The sequence below is a fragment of the Pteropus alecto genome, unplaced genomic scaffold, assembly GCF_000325575.1.
Source record: "Pteropus alecto unplaced genomic scaffold, ASM32557v1 scaffold7, whole genome shotgun sequence".
In the NCBI taxonomy this organism is placed as follows: Eukaryota; Metazoa; Chordata; class Mammalia; order Chiroptera; family Pteropodidae; genus Pteropus; species Pteropus alecto.
Window position 1 is genome coordinate 30,452,292 of NW_006494614.1, and position 15,922 is coordinate 30,468,213.

The 15,922-nt window shown below is 36.2% G+C and overlaps 1 protein-coding gene across 1 annotated transcript in view; it reads left to right on the forward strand.

The window, feature by feature from the left end:
• Window positions 1-15,922, forward strand: part of LOC102889885 (dystonin) — a 401,789-nt gene that overhangs the window by 220,244 nt on the left and 165,623 nt on the right. The window contains exons 10-12 of the mRNA XM_025042814.1: window positions 10,456-10,568; window positions 10,664-10,770; window positions 14,965-15,084. Coding sequence (XP_024898582.1) covers window positions 10,456-10,568; window positions 10,664-10,770; window positions 14,965-15,084 — 340 coding nt within the window. The remainder of the gene's footprint in view (window positions 1-10,455; window positions 10,569-10,663; window positions 10,771-14,964; window positions 15,085-15,922) is intronic.

Sequence of the window (15,922 nt, forward strand, 5' to 3'; positions counted from 1 at the left end):
GAGAACATGAAAACCCTTAGCATAAGTAAGCAACATCACAAATGAACTATTCTATAGTTTCAGTATGTCATAGTATCCTAAAGAGGATGAAGAGCCTGGATTATGCAGGAGGTAATAAGAATGATAAAGTAATATGATTTAGTGGAAGAGATTACAGGGGATAGTTTTATAGGTTCTATTTAAATAGGTCATTGATAAATACATTATGTTGTTCTATTAATTCTGTCTTAGGAAATTCTATTCTGAATTCCTTCTAGGAATGTCTGTTTGCTATGTTCAGTTTTCAATATAAAGTGTTCAAATAATAAAAATACCATATGTCTGTACTAGTTTCTGCTTCTTTTATTTGTATAGTTTAAATGTTCATTAAAGCATATAAAAATCTTTTCACTGAAAACAACAACTGGTAAGAGATCTTAAGTAAATAAGCCTCACTGTTGCCCCTAGTCTTAATTTTTATTCAAAGAATGACAAGGAATACTGGATTTGATGGACTTAGATCAAAAGACCATCACAAAAGCATTCGATGAGTAAGTAGCTTAAAAGCAAGAGAGGATGAAGTAGAATGAACTGAGAACCAATAGCCAAGGGATTCTAGGAGTATCCTCTAAATAGTAGTAGATTAATAGATCACCAAGAGTTAAGATATAGCGATAGAGGAGTAAAATTCCTCAATAGTACATGTTCTTCTGTGGTAGGTGTTACAAGTAGAGGGTTCAACTGATACATCTATGTTCTTATTTAAATGTACTCTGGCATCACAGTAAAAATGACCTTTTTATTTCTGAGAGAAATAAAACTCTACTGTCGAGCTTGAAGTTCAATTCCTGACTTGCCTCACTTTATCAGTCTCTCTAAGTGGGTTTCTGCCCTGGAACACTGATGAAAGCCAAGTTCCAAAACAGCAGCACCCAGCATCACTCAGTGTGAAAACATGTCTGCCTGAGCAGGCAGGAACGTGAATGTGGCCTACAGGCCAGAAAGAACAGTACAAAATGTGCGGTAGGGCCAGATGAACCTAAGTCAGGACTAAAATGCTAGGGGGTGTGTGTGTTTTGAAGAGAGATTATTTCTGCTTACGAGTTTCTGCTTGTCCTATTCTTGTTTTTAATTTATCTCATTCATTTAATTAATTCTCCTTTTAAGGCCTCTGGCATTCTTTTCATAAGCATGTTTTAAATATATTACCCAAGTAAGACTCCGCATTTTTGAAATAGGTTGTATCCAGGAGCATGCCATTTAAATATTTTCTAATTAGGCAGCCAGGAATTTTTCATTTGTCTGAATGTATAGTTCGGAAGGTAGTAATTATTTCGTTCATTGTTTGCCTTTTGAATTAGAATTTAATGGGACCATCATATTTCATTATATTAAATGTTTAAAGATGCTGTAATTGGGAAAGTTAGCCTGTAAGGCTGTGGTCAGAGTCATCTTGTTTAATAATCTGACCTGCAGGCTTGTGATTCAGCCACATGCTGGGATTCAGTCACACCTACAAGCTAAACTGGATTTGACTGGTTTAATACAGGGAGGAGGCCCTTGAGGGTTTGAAATGTTCCCATAGGAAGTTGGATTTGTGTTGACTAGGTGATTCTTTTCCCTCAGAACCTACTACGCCCTCAGGCTGCAGAACCCAGAGGTACAGGGGTGTGTATGTGTGTGTGCACACACATGGGTATGGTCTCTGGTTTGTGTGGCCACTGGCTAGGCACAGACAGAGACCTGAAGGTTATACATTTTTTAAAAAGTCACGTAATTTCAGTGTATGAGCCAAAATCAAATTGTTTATGTACCTTACCAAATAAACTCTAAACAATTGAACTCAGCATAAATAGTTGGCTTATAACCATTACCACAATTTAAAATTCTTAGAAAGCTCACATGCACTGCTAGTAAGGCCTTTGCATCCTGGTGACATGTGTGAGTTCATGTCTACATCTAGTGACTGTTTTTAGTGTATCTGTATATTTTTTACATGCAGTTTTGGGGATATAATTTGTCACGTAAATATTTAGAGAAATATCTGCTTATATTACCTTCTTTCTAAGTTTCTGGCTCTCCTGCCCACTTTAATGTATAGAATTTCTTTATAATACTGTTTCTACCATTATTGTATGAAGTAGTTCCTTTTAGATATTAAGTAAGGCATAGCTGAAATTCTCTTGGTTCCATTTTTTTAAATCAGAAAACTGAAATCATAGGAAGATGGCTCACCTGACTGTTCTCACTAGGAAAACCTGGTAAATTCTGTAGCAGTTTCTGTAGTAACCAACCGAAAATGCAATATTTTAACATAATAAAGACTCAAATAGAATAAAAGGGTATATATTGAAATATGATTTCTTTTCTCAGATTCCTGAAGCAATTGCTGTCAATTTTTTTTCAGATTCTTCCAGAAATTTTCTATGCATATATAAATACCAATTTTTTCTTTTTTGGGGGAAAGGGTCAATTTTATTGAGGTATAGTTTACATAAGTACCTAATCTTAAACACATACATATTCTTTTCTAAAACGAAAATGCAAGAACAGTATATATGCTATTTTGCATTATCCTTTTTTCCCCTTAATTTATTTTAGACATCTTTCTGTATCAGCGTAAATAAATTTTCTTTATTCTTTTAAGTGCTGCATAGCATTCTATTATATGGACGTAACATAATTTAGTAGTACCTTATTGCTGGACATTATGTTATTTGCTGTAAAAATGTTGCATTGTACTTGATATGTGTCTTTGTGCAGATGTATGAATGTGTTTGTAGGATAAAGTCCTAGAAGTAGAATTGGTGGAAGGATATTATATTTAAAATTTGAAGACATAAGTCTGAATCGTTTGCCAGAAGAGCTGTACTGATATATACCCCTTATGCACTGTTTTCCCTCCATGTCTTTAAGAAAGAAACAATCACTTACTTTCCTTATTAATTGCATTCTAGCAATTTTAATTTACCCTTTTATTTGTAAAATGATTTTCTTCAGCTTTTCAAGTATATGCCAGCAATGAAATTGCAGACTGTGTGGTATATAAACTATTAGTCTAAACTTGTATGTGTTAAGAGTTTGCGGGGGAGGGGATGACCAAATAAATTGGCAAATCTGAGTGATCTAATCATTTAAAAAGGACTTCAGCGGTGAAGGCTGTCTTAGGATACCATATGAGAGTGCCTATCACAATGCCAGAGATTTAGGAAGTGTGTAATGAAGGTCAGTGTCCCTCCCTCCCTACGGACATTGCTGCTGCAGCTCCACTAATAATAGGGCTGTGTACAGCTCAAGTAAAGATGGGCTTTGATTATAGACTTTCCTTACTTCGAAACCTGACATATTCTTCCTTCATATGTTTCCCATCGGCATTCTCTTACCTTTCACTTACATTAAGATTTCTTTTACATTGCAGAAGCAGCTGGCATGTGAGCTTTCAATCTACTTTCTTTGATAGGTGCATCTGTCTTGTTACAACATTTTTTTTTGACTCATTTATAGATTCATATTCTTATATGTTATTCTGTGATATGAAACAGTTAAAAAATTTTTTTCTACCAGAGTTAAAAATAAGCTGAGCCATCTTCTTTTTTTTTGGCAGATGGGTGGGAGAAGGTGGTATTTATTCCCTAGTCACTAAGGATTATTTAAAATTTACTCATAAATTCACTAAAATATAGGTACTAAAGGAGTTACTTCTTTATCAAAATCAATATTGTTGTCTGTATTAATGTCTAAGAGGTTGTCATGATTGATTGCAAAGTGAGAGTCATAGTTTATGATGTATCTTTTAATTTCTGAGGATGTTAGATTCCAATCTTGAAATGCTAATAACGCTTGCTGTAAATTACAGTGTTTCTTGTTCTTTGCTTGTTAGTAGAGAGGCGCTTTGTACAAAAAAAAAAAAAAAATTGGAAGAATATTTGAAATAAACTCAGGCGTCTAGTTTTGAGAAAAGAGATTACTTTCAGAGCTTGTTGCCACCTTAGAGTTCTTGGCTGTGTTTCTTTCAACAATATACGTCCAAATATGAGCATAAAGGGATGTCTACACCTAGTTACGCAACTGTGGGTGGGTCCTCTGCGTGTTCATATTTATTTGCAGCGGGGGGAGATGGGGAACCATATTACAGGTCCTTTTTTTTTTCTAGGGGTGGGGTGGGGGAGGGATTCTTTTTTGCACCAATCAGAACAGTAAGAATATGCTAAGCCTGAACATGATTTAATACAAATATTCATCTTCAGAAATTTGTTATGGCAACTGCTCTGCCATCATAGAATAAGTGAGGCATATTTAATGCATATTCTTGTGTGATTTATTGAAGAGCAGATGTAAAGCAACATATGTGGCTTCATATATCTGTGTGTGAGTCAGCGAGTTGTGTTCTGGAGTACAGAGGTAGTTCTAAGACTGATCTCTAGGTAAAAGGAGTAGGTTTCTTTTTTCTTAAAAAAAAAGGAAAAACTTCCACAGAATCCCTTTTCAGTTCCTTGCAAGCTGCTGAGCACTTATGAATTTCCCGACAAAGCCTGGCCCCATTTGAGCCCAGCCATCTGCTTTTTCTGTGCATGTACCCGAGCAGTGAAGCACACTGGAGAAGGTCACTTCAGATGGATTTCACTATAACTTCACGATTACCAGCATCAGATGGTTCTGACCAGCAATCTTTTTCTATTTCTAATCTTTTTCTAATCTTTCTTTCCCTCACACCACCTTTCCTTTCCTCACTGTTAACTGATGATCTTAATTCATATCCTCAGAGAAAGTTGAAGCCAGTAAGTGGAAAGTCTTTCTTTTTTTCCTTTTATTTTTTTTGCCAAGGTTACAAATCTCCCTTGTATCCATCCTAGCCATCTTTGCTCTTGTTAACAGGAGTTCTCTCTCTACCTATCCAAGGCCTGTCCCCCTCCTTCTGTGTCTGGATCCCATCTCAGTCATTGCTTCAGAAATCTTTTTCTTATTTTATTATACTTTTCTCTCTCAACAGATCTTTCTCATTGGACTTTAAACTCGCCGAAGCCTCTTTGTTACTAAAACAACAAAGAGTAAAAAACCCCTCTCCCTTTGCCCCATGCCTTTTCCCATCTACTGTCTTATATCATTCCTTTCCTTAAACACCACTCTTATAAAAAGAGTTGTCTGTACCCTCAGTTTTTACTTTTTTACTTCATGCTCATTCCTCAACCCACTCTAAACTGGTTTCTGGCCCCACAGTCCACCAAAACACTTCTAGGGTCATGAGTGCCCTGTGTGGCTAAATCCCATGGACACTTTTCAGGCCTCATTTCCTCAGTATTAGGTTCTCTTAACCGTTCTTTGCTTCTTTGAAATAATCTTTTTTCCTTTGGCTTTATGGTACTACACCTCCCTGGTTTTTCCTCCTGTTTCTTGGGCTGCTTCTGCTCAGTTCCTTTTGTACCTTTGCCTCTTTCATAAGATCAGTTTGGAGTTTTTCAAGGTTGCCTGTTCAGCTTTCTCTTTTCTCTCTGTGTTGACGGTCATCCGTGCCTATACCCCTCATTACTATAACCGATGTTATAAATCTAAGTCCTGTGGCTTTAACCTTCTAAATATCGCCTGGCCTGCCCAATTCTCACCACTGCTACCACATTCTTTTGCAAGTCAACATGGTCTCCTGCCTGGATTCTCAGGGAATGCTGAGTTCTGTCTGAACTCAGATCTGATCGTTTAATCTCTTATGATCCTCCTTAATGCATTTTAATGGTTTTCTGTAGTTCCCGTAAAAGTGTTCAAAGTCCCTTAAGAAGTTCACGGTCCTGCATCATCTTGGCCCCTGCTGTCCACGTAGCCTCATCGCTCACCGTGCCGACTCCTCACTCGCGCACTGTTCTCCTTGTACTCACACCCTCTCTAAGCACAGAGCATGTGGATGCTTTTTTACTCTACCTAGGTTTTCTTCCACCAGGTTTTCTTCTTTATTCCTGAGCTCCCTTTGAAGTTCTGAGCTCTCTATATATGCAGTGCCTATATTCTAAGCACCTCATGGCCAGACACACGGTAGATGTTTATTCAATATTAAGTAAATGAATGAAGTTGCTAGTTTGTTGTCTGGGAAGAATTATTTATAATGAGCATACCAAAGCACCAAGTTCTGCCTTCTCTGATCACATTTTCATTACACTGTTTATATGCCAATAGATACTTCTTAATAAACAATGTACATTGCTCTTTATACTTAGTTTCACAAGCACTTTCACATGACTCCTCTCTTGAGACCTGGGGCAAATCAGTTGTGTTCTTCAAACCTTCCCCCGCCCCCCCCCCCCCCCCCCCCCCACATTTCCAGATTGCTCACCTAGGGGTAACTGAAATTCTAGGTGATTCTTGAAATTTCTGATTTTTCTGTAATTCTATTTTCATTTTTTTGTACACGAGGGAACAGACAGGTTTCTGGATGATGGTTCCAAGTTAAACAGAGATCAAGGTAGGACTTAATCACAGGATACTTGAATCACATCCTCGTAACTTTTTCCATGTCAGTGTAGTCTTTTCACTCAAATAAGTAAAAATTGTCTTTAAAAATTTTTTTTTTTAATTGTGGTAAAATACACATAACAAAATTTATTATCTTAACCATTTTTAAGTGTAAAGTGACATTAAGTACATTCACATTGTTGTGCAACTATCACCACCATTCATCTCCAGAACCCTTTTGTCTTGCAAAACTGAGACCATATATCCATTAAACAATAACTGTCCATTTCCACCCCCCTCCTCAGCCCCTAGCAACCACTATTCTACTTTCCATTTTGTCTTTTTTTTTAATTGAGGAAGAGAATTGTTGCCAGTGTCCTTTCAGATGAACAGAGATCTCAAATCACAAAGTTTAAGTGCTTTTGATGTTGATGTTTAAAAAAATCTGTCACCAAATGCTTTCTTTTCCAGACTTCATTATTTTGCAATGTATTCCTGAGTTGGGCTAACGGGAAATGTTAGCCCAACCCTAAATGTGTTCTTTCTCTCTAGATTTAAACAATAAAAGCCGACACTAGAAAAGGGTTAAAAGGGTCTCTGTCTCTTCCTGAAGGCATAAGACAGTAGGCATATTTGTGTTTGTGTGTGCTTTGTGTTTTTCTTATAACATAATTATCTGATATTTTCCTGTGATGAGAACTTTTAAGATCTGTCTTAGAAATTTTCAAATATGCAATACAGTATTATTCACTACAGCCATATTTTTTTCTCAGAACTGTATCTAATTCTCACATGAGCTAATATAGTCATAAAAAAGTGTTTGAGGACTGGAAAGTTACTTTGCAGTATCTATACTAAAAAAAATTTCTTATGCAATTTTAATGTTCTGCTGGTTTGGTTATCTGTCAGTGTGGGTGGTGATATCTTTATATTACATATACATGTACCCATATACATGTATATATCTACATAAACACATATGGAAACGTGTGTATATACGTGTGTGTGTGTGTACACGTGTGGGTATATATATCTATGTTGTCTAGGGAGAATACTCATTTAAGTTGTATGAAAGGTAAGCAACACTTTTATCCAAAATTATTTTGTATTATGGAACAGCGATTTTGTTTTCGTGCCTTTTTGTCCTATATTTTTGGAACAAATTAGGGGCACTAAGCATGCATATAAATGGTTTGTACTTTTTCACCTCACTTTAAACTTCAACTTATGACCTTACTTTGGTTTTATACTTCTAATTTAAAATTTATGTTATCTTTTAATATTTTCTTTTTTTTGCAAGCTGTTTTCAATCGTTTCTATAAAAAGGGTGGCATATAAATATGTGTGTTTTAAAAAATTGCTAGCCATGATGATTGAATCATACAGAAAAGATTACATTATTATAGAATAATAACACTAGTAAGAGTTAGAATTTCCTTAAAAGACTAGTATATATTATTTAATGTGGCAGAGGATTATATTATATGATTTTGAAAGGTTTCCAGAAATTAGGGAAATCAGAGAAGTTAATGCACAGCTGTCTAAGCTAGAATGTAGGAACATGGTTGTTGCTTCTACATGCTTACAGTCTAGTGTAGCCTTTGGTTAGTCAGACCTCAGATGGGAATGAAACTTCCTGTTGATGTTACACAGAAAGGAGATGTTACAGTGAAATGAGACCCTAAGAATGAAAATAAAGATCTTCTTTATGTGGAAAATAGCTGAAGGTTTTGAAGGTTCTATTTTCCCAGCAAGACTATGAAGAAAGAAGGAAGGTCACAGAACATGCCAATTTTGGATGTTCCAGACAAATGGAAAAGCAGAATGGAAGACTGAAAATGACCAAACAGGAGATGACTAGAGAGAGAGAGAATTTTGAAAACTTTCAGGCTATATTACTTTTTCATAGTAGTTTTATAATTTTTTTCCTTTTTCACTTTTTGCTTAATTTTCTTTGTCTATTGCAACCTTTTAATGGAGGAAAACCATTTCAGTTATTGTTTAATTAAAGTATTAAATATCATGATAAAGAGATGATGTACCTAAACTCATGTATTATACAGCTACTTTTGTGCTGAAATGACTATGTCATTCAGAAGGAAGTATTATGTTTTATTTTCTTACTCAAAAACTTTGTTCTTCAATGACTTTATTCATTCTGTCTGGATTACTCAGTGTTCACTTTCTTTGCTAATGGAAGGGTTCGAATAACAACATGCCCTTTCTTGTTGGGAAATTTGGCAAACTCAGAAAGGCTGGTATTTAGTTCTTCAGAACGTGTGAACTTTATGGAAGCAAAATAATTTTTTGAACTTTAGCTGTTATACACAGCTATTTAGTAGTATTGAAGTTGGCAGATTCTTCAAAATGTTTCTGTGTGAATAAAAAATGTCATTTTTAGAGGTATGTTATTTACCTCTATTGTCAGTAGATTTACTGTTCATTTAATAAATGTAAGATCACTTTTCAGTGACCAAATTGGTGACATGTAAAAAACCTGAAAGAATTTCCTAATAATTTTCTGGGAAATAAGGAGGTAGGTAATGGTAGCTACAATTTAAGGTAACGAACCCTTTAAAGAACTGTAAAACTATAACTAGATTTCTTGGGAGATCTGCTTTCTCATCAGATAAAAACAAGAGTACGAATTGCTGTTTACCTTCCTATGATAATGTTATATTTTCAGAATTTCTCATGTAAACAGCCTTCCAAGTAATATTCAAAATAATTTACATTTCATTTGTCCCACACTGCCTATGAGCCCTCCCACTCTTTCGGCAATTCCCCAAATGGTTATTTTGAGCAAAGCAGAATGCCTGTGGAGGATGTAGAGCCTTCCCTTAGAAGCTGACAAACAGGTTCTTATAGTGATTTTGGGAGTGGGTGCCATTTTTTTGAAGGTTTTACTGTTTTCACTTTTGTTTCTGAATTCTTTTAATGCTTTGTTTTTGAAATGAAAGTTTCTCGATTGGTTTCTGGACTTGAGTTAAGTTTATAGCTACCATATTTTGCCACTTTCTGTTTAAGGAGTATTTTAGAAATCTTTTCTTGTCTCAGATAGAGCTAGCCTCAAAGTATCCATGTGGTTTAGAGTATCTCGAAAATCTCACAAATTAGAAAGAAATGAAGTCTGGGGTATGAGTGAGTGATTGAGTGAAAGAGAGAGGGAGAGGGAAGGAGGAGGAAGGGAGGGAGTGGGGGAGAGAGAGAGAGAGAAAGAGGGAGAGAGAGAGAGAGAGACTGTGTGTACATACATGTTTGTGAAGATATAAACTAGTGTTTAGTTATTTATAATTCAGATTACTAACTAAGCAACCTGTTTACCTGTAGGTATTTATCTCAGCAGAATGATAAAATACAAATGTGTATTAATACATGGTTCTTGCTGTCTTGGTGTTGACCAGTGGGAGAAACAAGATGAGTGAATTAATAGGGCAAGGAAGTATATGATTATTCTAAGTGCCAAATTGATTGGCACAGGCCCAAGAGTATAAGGAGTTCAGGGAACAGAGATAGAAAAATGAAAGCTGAGAAGATTAGTGAGGGCTCCACAGAAGAGATGGGGCTTGATCTCCGCTTGCAAGGATGAGTAGGAAATTTGAAGATGACAGGAAAGGGCATCCTGCATGAAGTTGCCATGGTCATGGCATTGAACTGAGTAAAAGCTTTTGTGTTTGGGGAGAAACATTGAGAGGATGCTAGTTGGTTTGGAAGCATGCTATGCTGTTGGAGTAGGGAGCTTACATAGGTTGAATGAGACAGATATTCATATAGATTCTGATTATGAATCAGATTTATAGACTTTGCTGAAAGTTATGTATTTCAAATTTTAATATTTTCCTTGCTGTGCTTCCTTTGCCTCACAGAAGTTTCTGAGAGAAGTAAGCAGTGTTAAATGTTTGATGAAAATCTCTGTATTTCAACAAAGGCATAGTATTAATATTTGCAAAAGTTGCTATATAAATAAATACACATGTAAATATGATATTGAACTGGCACATGAGAAAACATAATTAATACAATGAATGTTTTTCCTAGGCCGGACCTGATAGACATGAATACTGTTGCTGTTCAAAGCAACCTTGCAAATTTAGAGCACGCATTTTATGTAGCAGAAAAAATCGGTGTTATAAGACTTCTGGATCCTGAAGGTGAGTTGTTGTCTTGACTAGGTATACACTGGCATGAAAATCTAATTAAGAGTAATCTGTCAGCATTTTGAAATAATTTATATTGCCGCTTTTAGATGTTGATGTCTCCTCTCCTGATGAAAAATCAGTAATAACTTATGTGTCATCTCTCTATGATGCATTTCCCAAAGTCCCTGAAGGTGGTGAAGGGATCGGTGCAAATGTGAGTATTGATTTTGCCATACTGGAAGCTGCTGATTCAGTAATGCCTAGCTGACTGAATTCTTTGATAGTGCTTTTTATAGTTCTTAAATATCAAATATTTTTATAGAATTTGAGTGAATATGCTATTTAACAAACTGATATTGTATGCATTTTAATGGCATCATTCCACTGTTAAAATATAACTCGAAAAATTTGTTCTGTATCATAAAGTAAGCTATTCAGAGTTATATATTCTGTAAATATTAACTATAAACCACTGAATTTTGGAGATTTTCATTTTTAATTTGCTCCTGTTTTACAACTACTCTATTTGATGTATATGTATAGGATATCTCACTTTCGAAGTCACTTTCAAGTTTATTAACTCATTTGATCACATGAGATAAGTTGGTTCAGTACTGTTTTTCTGATTTAACGCTGAGACCCAGAGGAAGTTATTTATTTTGCCAAATCGACATAGCTACTTTGTAAGCAGGGCAAGATCTCTGACACATACCTTTGGACTCTTTATTAGTCCACCATTTGCCAAAGGCTCATGTAATTCAGTTCAGTCATAGTGATCATGTTAACACGTGCTCATGCATTTCTGGAAGAGACAGGAAACCCTGCTCGTTTTGCATTTGAGGCTGATCCCCTCACCCTGGGCTTCTCCTCTCCTCCTTGCAGATATTGTTTTTAAAAAATTTACTTTGAAGATTTAGGCACTCATCTTGGTGAACTTTCTGTTCTGGCCTCTTCCTTCACCTCAGTATGCTGTCGTTTCTAGGCTTACTTCCATTCTCTCCCTCTTGTTCTCTCCTGCAAAGGTCTCGAGTGAGTGATTGAGTGAAAGAGAGAGGGAGAGGGGGGGAGGAGAGGGAGGGAGTGGGGGGGAGAGAGAGAGAGAAAGAGGGAGAGAGAGAGAGAGAGACTGTGTGTACATACATGTTTGTGAAGATATAAACTAGTGTTTAGTTATTTATAATTCAGATTACTAACTAAGCAACCTGTTTACCTGTAGGTATTTATCTCAGCAGAATGATAAAATACAAATGTGTATTAATACATGGTTCTTGCTGTCTTGGTGTTGACCAGTGGGAGAAACAAGATGAGTGAATTAATAGGGCAAGGAAGTATATGATTATTCTAAGTGCCAAATTGATTGGCACAGGCCCAAGAGTATAAGGAGTTCAGGGAACAGAGATAGAAAAATGAAAGCTGAGAAGATTAGTGAGGGCTCCACAGAAGAGATGGGGCTTGATCTCCGCTTGCAAGGATGAGTAGGAAATTCGAAGATGACAGGAAAGGGCATCCTGCATGAAGTTGCCATGGTCATGGCATTGAACTGAGTAAAAGCTTTTGTGTTTGGGGAGAAACATTGAGAGGATGCTAGTTGGTTTGGAAGCATGCTATGCTGTTGGAGTAGGGAGCTTACATAGGTTGAATGAGACAGATATTCATATAGATTCTGATTATGAATCAGATTTATAGACTTTGCTGAAAGTTATGTATTTCAAATTTTAATATTTTCCTTGCTGTGCTTCCTTTGCCTCACAGAAGTTTCTGAGAGAAGTAAGCAGTGTTAAATGTTTGATGAAAATCTCTGTATTTCAACAAAGGCATAGTATTAATATTTGCAAAAGTTGCTATATAAATAAATACACATGTAAATATGATATTGAACTGGCACATGAGAAAACATAATTAATACAATGAATGTTTTTCCTAGGCCGGACCTGATAGACATGAATACTGTTGCTGTTCAAAGCAACCTTGCAAATTTAGAGCACGCATTTTATGTAGCAGAAAAAATCGGTGTTATAAGACTTCTGGATCCTGAAGGTGAGTTGTTGTCTTGACTAGGTATACACTGGCATGAAAATCTAATTAAGAGTAATCTGTCAGCATTTTGAAATAATTTATATTGCCGCTTTTAGATGTTGATGTCTCCTCTCCTGATGAAAAATCAGTAATAACTTATGTGTCATCTCTCTATGATGCATTTCCCAAAGTCCCTGAAGGTGGTGAAGGGATCGGTGCAAATGTGAGTATTGATTTTGCCATACTGGAAGCTGCTGATTCAGTAATGCCTAGCTGACTGAATTCTTTGATAGTGCTTTTTATAGTTCTTAAATATCAAATATTTTTATAGAATTTGAGTGAATATGCTATTTAACAAACTGATATTGTATGCATTTTAATGGCATCATTCCACTGTTAAAATATAACTCGAAAAATTTGTTCTGTATCATAAAGTAAGCTATTCAGAGTTATATATTCTGTAAATATTAACTATAAACCACTGAATTTTGGAGATTTTCATTTTTAATTTGCTCCTGTTTTACAACTACTCTATTTGATGTATATGTATAGGATATCTCACTTTCGAAGTCACTTTCAAGTTTATTAACTCATTTGATCACATGAGATAAGTTGGTTCAGTACTGTTTTTCTGATTTAACGCTGAGACCCAGAGGAAGTTATTTATTTTGCCAAATCGACATAGCTACTTTGTAAGCAGGGCAAGATCTCTGACACATACCTTTGGACTCTTTATTAGTCCACCATTTGCCAAAGGCTCATGTAATTCAGTTCAGTCATAGTGATCATGTTAACACGTGCTCATGCATTTCTGGAAGAGACAGGAAACCCTGCTCGTTTTGCATTTGAGGCTGATCCCCTCACCCTGGGCTTCTCCTCTCCTCCTTGCAGATATTGTTTTTAAAAAATTTACTTTGAAGATTTAGGCACTCATCTTGGTGAACTTTCTGTTCTGGCCTCTTCCTTCACCTCAGTATGCTGTCGTTTCTAGGCTTACTTCCATTCTCTCCCTCTTGTTCTCTCCTGCAAAGGTCTCGTTCTACCCTTCTGATCCCTGAGGAGTCTGCTCCCACGCCCGTCCTCTCCTCTGACTCAGTGCCATTCTCCAGTGACTCAGTGTTGAATGTCACTTAAGAATGTTTCCTGTGGCCATTCCTTGCTTTCTCGTCTCACTACCTCTACCCCATTCCTGATTCATCCCTTCACTCTAGAAGCAGGATGATAGCTTTCTTACAGTTTTCCATCTCCCATTGTTTTTCTCTTCCCATCAACTCTGCACACTGTTGCCAAATCCGCTTGAAAACTTTCAGTGGTGACATATAACTTTGCAAGATTAAATCCAGTCTAGATATTCTGACATTCTAAATGCTGCATATGTTAATTCCGCTTGCCTACATTTTCTGCTATAACATCTCGGCAAGAACTGTTTGCTGGTAGCCAGGGCATTTCTGTTTCAGAGTCCTGACTCACTTGGGACTCCCCTGTCTTTTATCCACTCCTCTCTGCCCTTTACCAATAATTACTCACAGGGTGTTGCAAAGCTGCTCTGGGACTACTGCTCCCAAAAGCCTTTAGTGACTGTTTCAGGCACATTTATGCTTACCTGATTTTTATCTCAACTCCTAGCATGTGCTACCTGTTTAAGTTATTTCAACACTTAATTAAATACTGCTTTTCATTTTGCTCAACTGTTCATATTATGAATCTCTCTTGCCTCCCTATCTAGACAGTAACTTTTTGATGATAGGTATTATGTCTTCAAGCATTATATTTTTATTACAACACTTAGCACGATGCTTTGAACATAATACACACTCATCAAATACTTAATTGAATATAGCAGTTGACAACCTTTCATTTTCCTCCATTTTTAAAAAGTTTGCTAAATGGATACTTGAATAATCACACCATATACATTTCCTGTAGTTTTTATTCTTATCTAGTTTATTTTGTATTGTATAGCTCTTTTGATTTTTATACATGCAGTGGACTTAGGTCTAATGAAGTTGGCAGAGTGGCAACTAACTTGGCTTATGCAAGCTATTATTGCCCTTTCTTGAGCACCTGGCAAGTTCATTGTGGCAGTTTTTCCTGCTGTACTCGGATGCTGCCTCAGAACCCTTCTCAACACAGTGCTGCAGGCAGCTGCTGTCTCTGGATCAGAATTGGCACTCATTAGGCTAGGCTTAGTGGTCAAATGTTGATAGCATACTTTTAAAGCTGTTTATGTGGAAAGGATTGGGACTGGGTGGAAAGTAAGATAACATTTAGCTGGTTATCTGGGTCAGGCTTAAAGACATGCAGATTCACAGAATGACTTCTGACTAAATTGTGTTAGATATGAATATTGTTATCTACAGACATGGAACTTTCTTTCATTTTATTGTTCTAGGATGTAGAAGTCAAATGGATCGAATACCAGAATATGGTGAACTACCTCATCCAGTGGATTAGACACCATGTGACCACAATGTCTGAGAGAACATTTCCTAATAATCCTGTAGAACTAAAGGTCAGCATCATTACAGAAGTAGGACTGACTTGATTAATAAACTTTTAAATAATGTTGTAATAGTTCCATTATTTTAGAAGCTGAAGAAAAATTACCCTTAGCAAGCCACTAATAAGTAGACATTTTAAAAAATGGCCTCATTTCCTTATTATACAGAGAAAATAGAAGTAAACATCAGTAATTAAAATGTAATAGCAACAATATCTTAAAGAAATGTATAGTCCATTAGCTTCGAATTGTGTTTTAAGGTTTGACAGAGTTTCTGGAAGTGACCTTGCCACATTGTTTTTGGTGTGTGGGAAACGCTTGGAGCCCACCAGATGCCTGGGGTAGGAAGGACTCTGGGAAGCTTGCACGAGTATGACAGTGGTTGGGAGTGTGCTGTGGTCGAATCCTGTTAAAAACTGCTCAGAGCCTTCTTTCGTATAGCAATAGGTACATACTGTAGTTTAATATGAATTTGAAAATCCATACCTGACTTCCAGTATAAATGAATTCATGGTTTAGTAAAACATTTGCTACTACCCAAAAACAGATCTAACTAACTCTTTGCAAGATTAGGCAAAGACATTATAGAATTATATTTATCTTATATAAGACATACATATATAAACTTAATCGATGAATAAGCTGTCATATTTTGTATATTACGATTTATAATAGCAAAATAGGCCACTTTTTTTCAAGATATCGATAATGTGATTATTAACAACAAAGTCTGATTCCTTGACTTATACACTTTGTTTCCATGATCAAACTGCAGTCAACAAAAACTAGATAACCCGGGTGGACCATGTTATAGTTACTCATTGTGTTAATGAATCTGCACAGAACATCT